A 380-nucleotide genomic window follows, 5' to 3' on the forward strand; every position below is an offset into this window, starting at 1 on the left:
TGAGCCTGGTGTCCTGGGCAGCCAGCGACCAGGAGCAGCTGAGTCCCTCCCACCCCAACGAGCAGCATTTCGGGGGGCTGGCACCCAACGCTTGGTGGGTGCTTCATAGCGCCCTGGAGCCGGGTGGCATTGCCTGTGGTGGGAGAGCACAGGAGGTGCCACCCTGGCTCCCGGCTGCCCCGTGCAGCCCCTCCAGGTCTGCCCTTCCCCGCAGGGTGGATGAGGTGAACTGGTCCCACTGGAACCAGAACCTGGGCATCATCAGCGAGGACCCGGGCAAGAGCGACACGTACCAGTACTACGGCTTCTCCCACACCGTGGGCCGGCTGCGGAGAGGTGAGGGCAGTGCCAGGGGCTGGGAACCTCCCCGGGGGGCCCTG

General features: G+C 68.2%; 1 protein-coding gene across 1 annotated transcript in view; it reads left to right on the forward strand.

Annotated features, from left to right (window-relative positions):
- Positions 1-336, forward strand: part of TRPV4 (transient receptor potential cation channel, subfamily V, member 4) — a gene marked incomplete at both ends in the record, with an annotated part of 2,627 nt that extends 2,291 nt beyond the window's left edge. The window contains one exon of the mRNA XM_008937993.1: positions 211-336. Coding sequence (XP_008936241.1) covers positions 211-336 — 126 coding nt within the window. The remainder of the gene's footprint in view (positions 1-210) is intronic.
- Positions 337-380: the final 44 nt, after the last annotated feature.

This window comes from Merops nubicus, unplaced genomic scaffold, assembly GCF_000691845.1.
Source record: "Merops nubicus isolate BGI_N331 unplaced genomic scaffold, ASM69184v1 scaffold26413, whole genome shotgun sequence".
In the NCBI taxonomy this organism is placed as follows: Eukaryota; Metazoa; Chordata; class Aves; order Coraciiformes; family Meropidae; genus Merops; species Merops nubicus.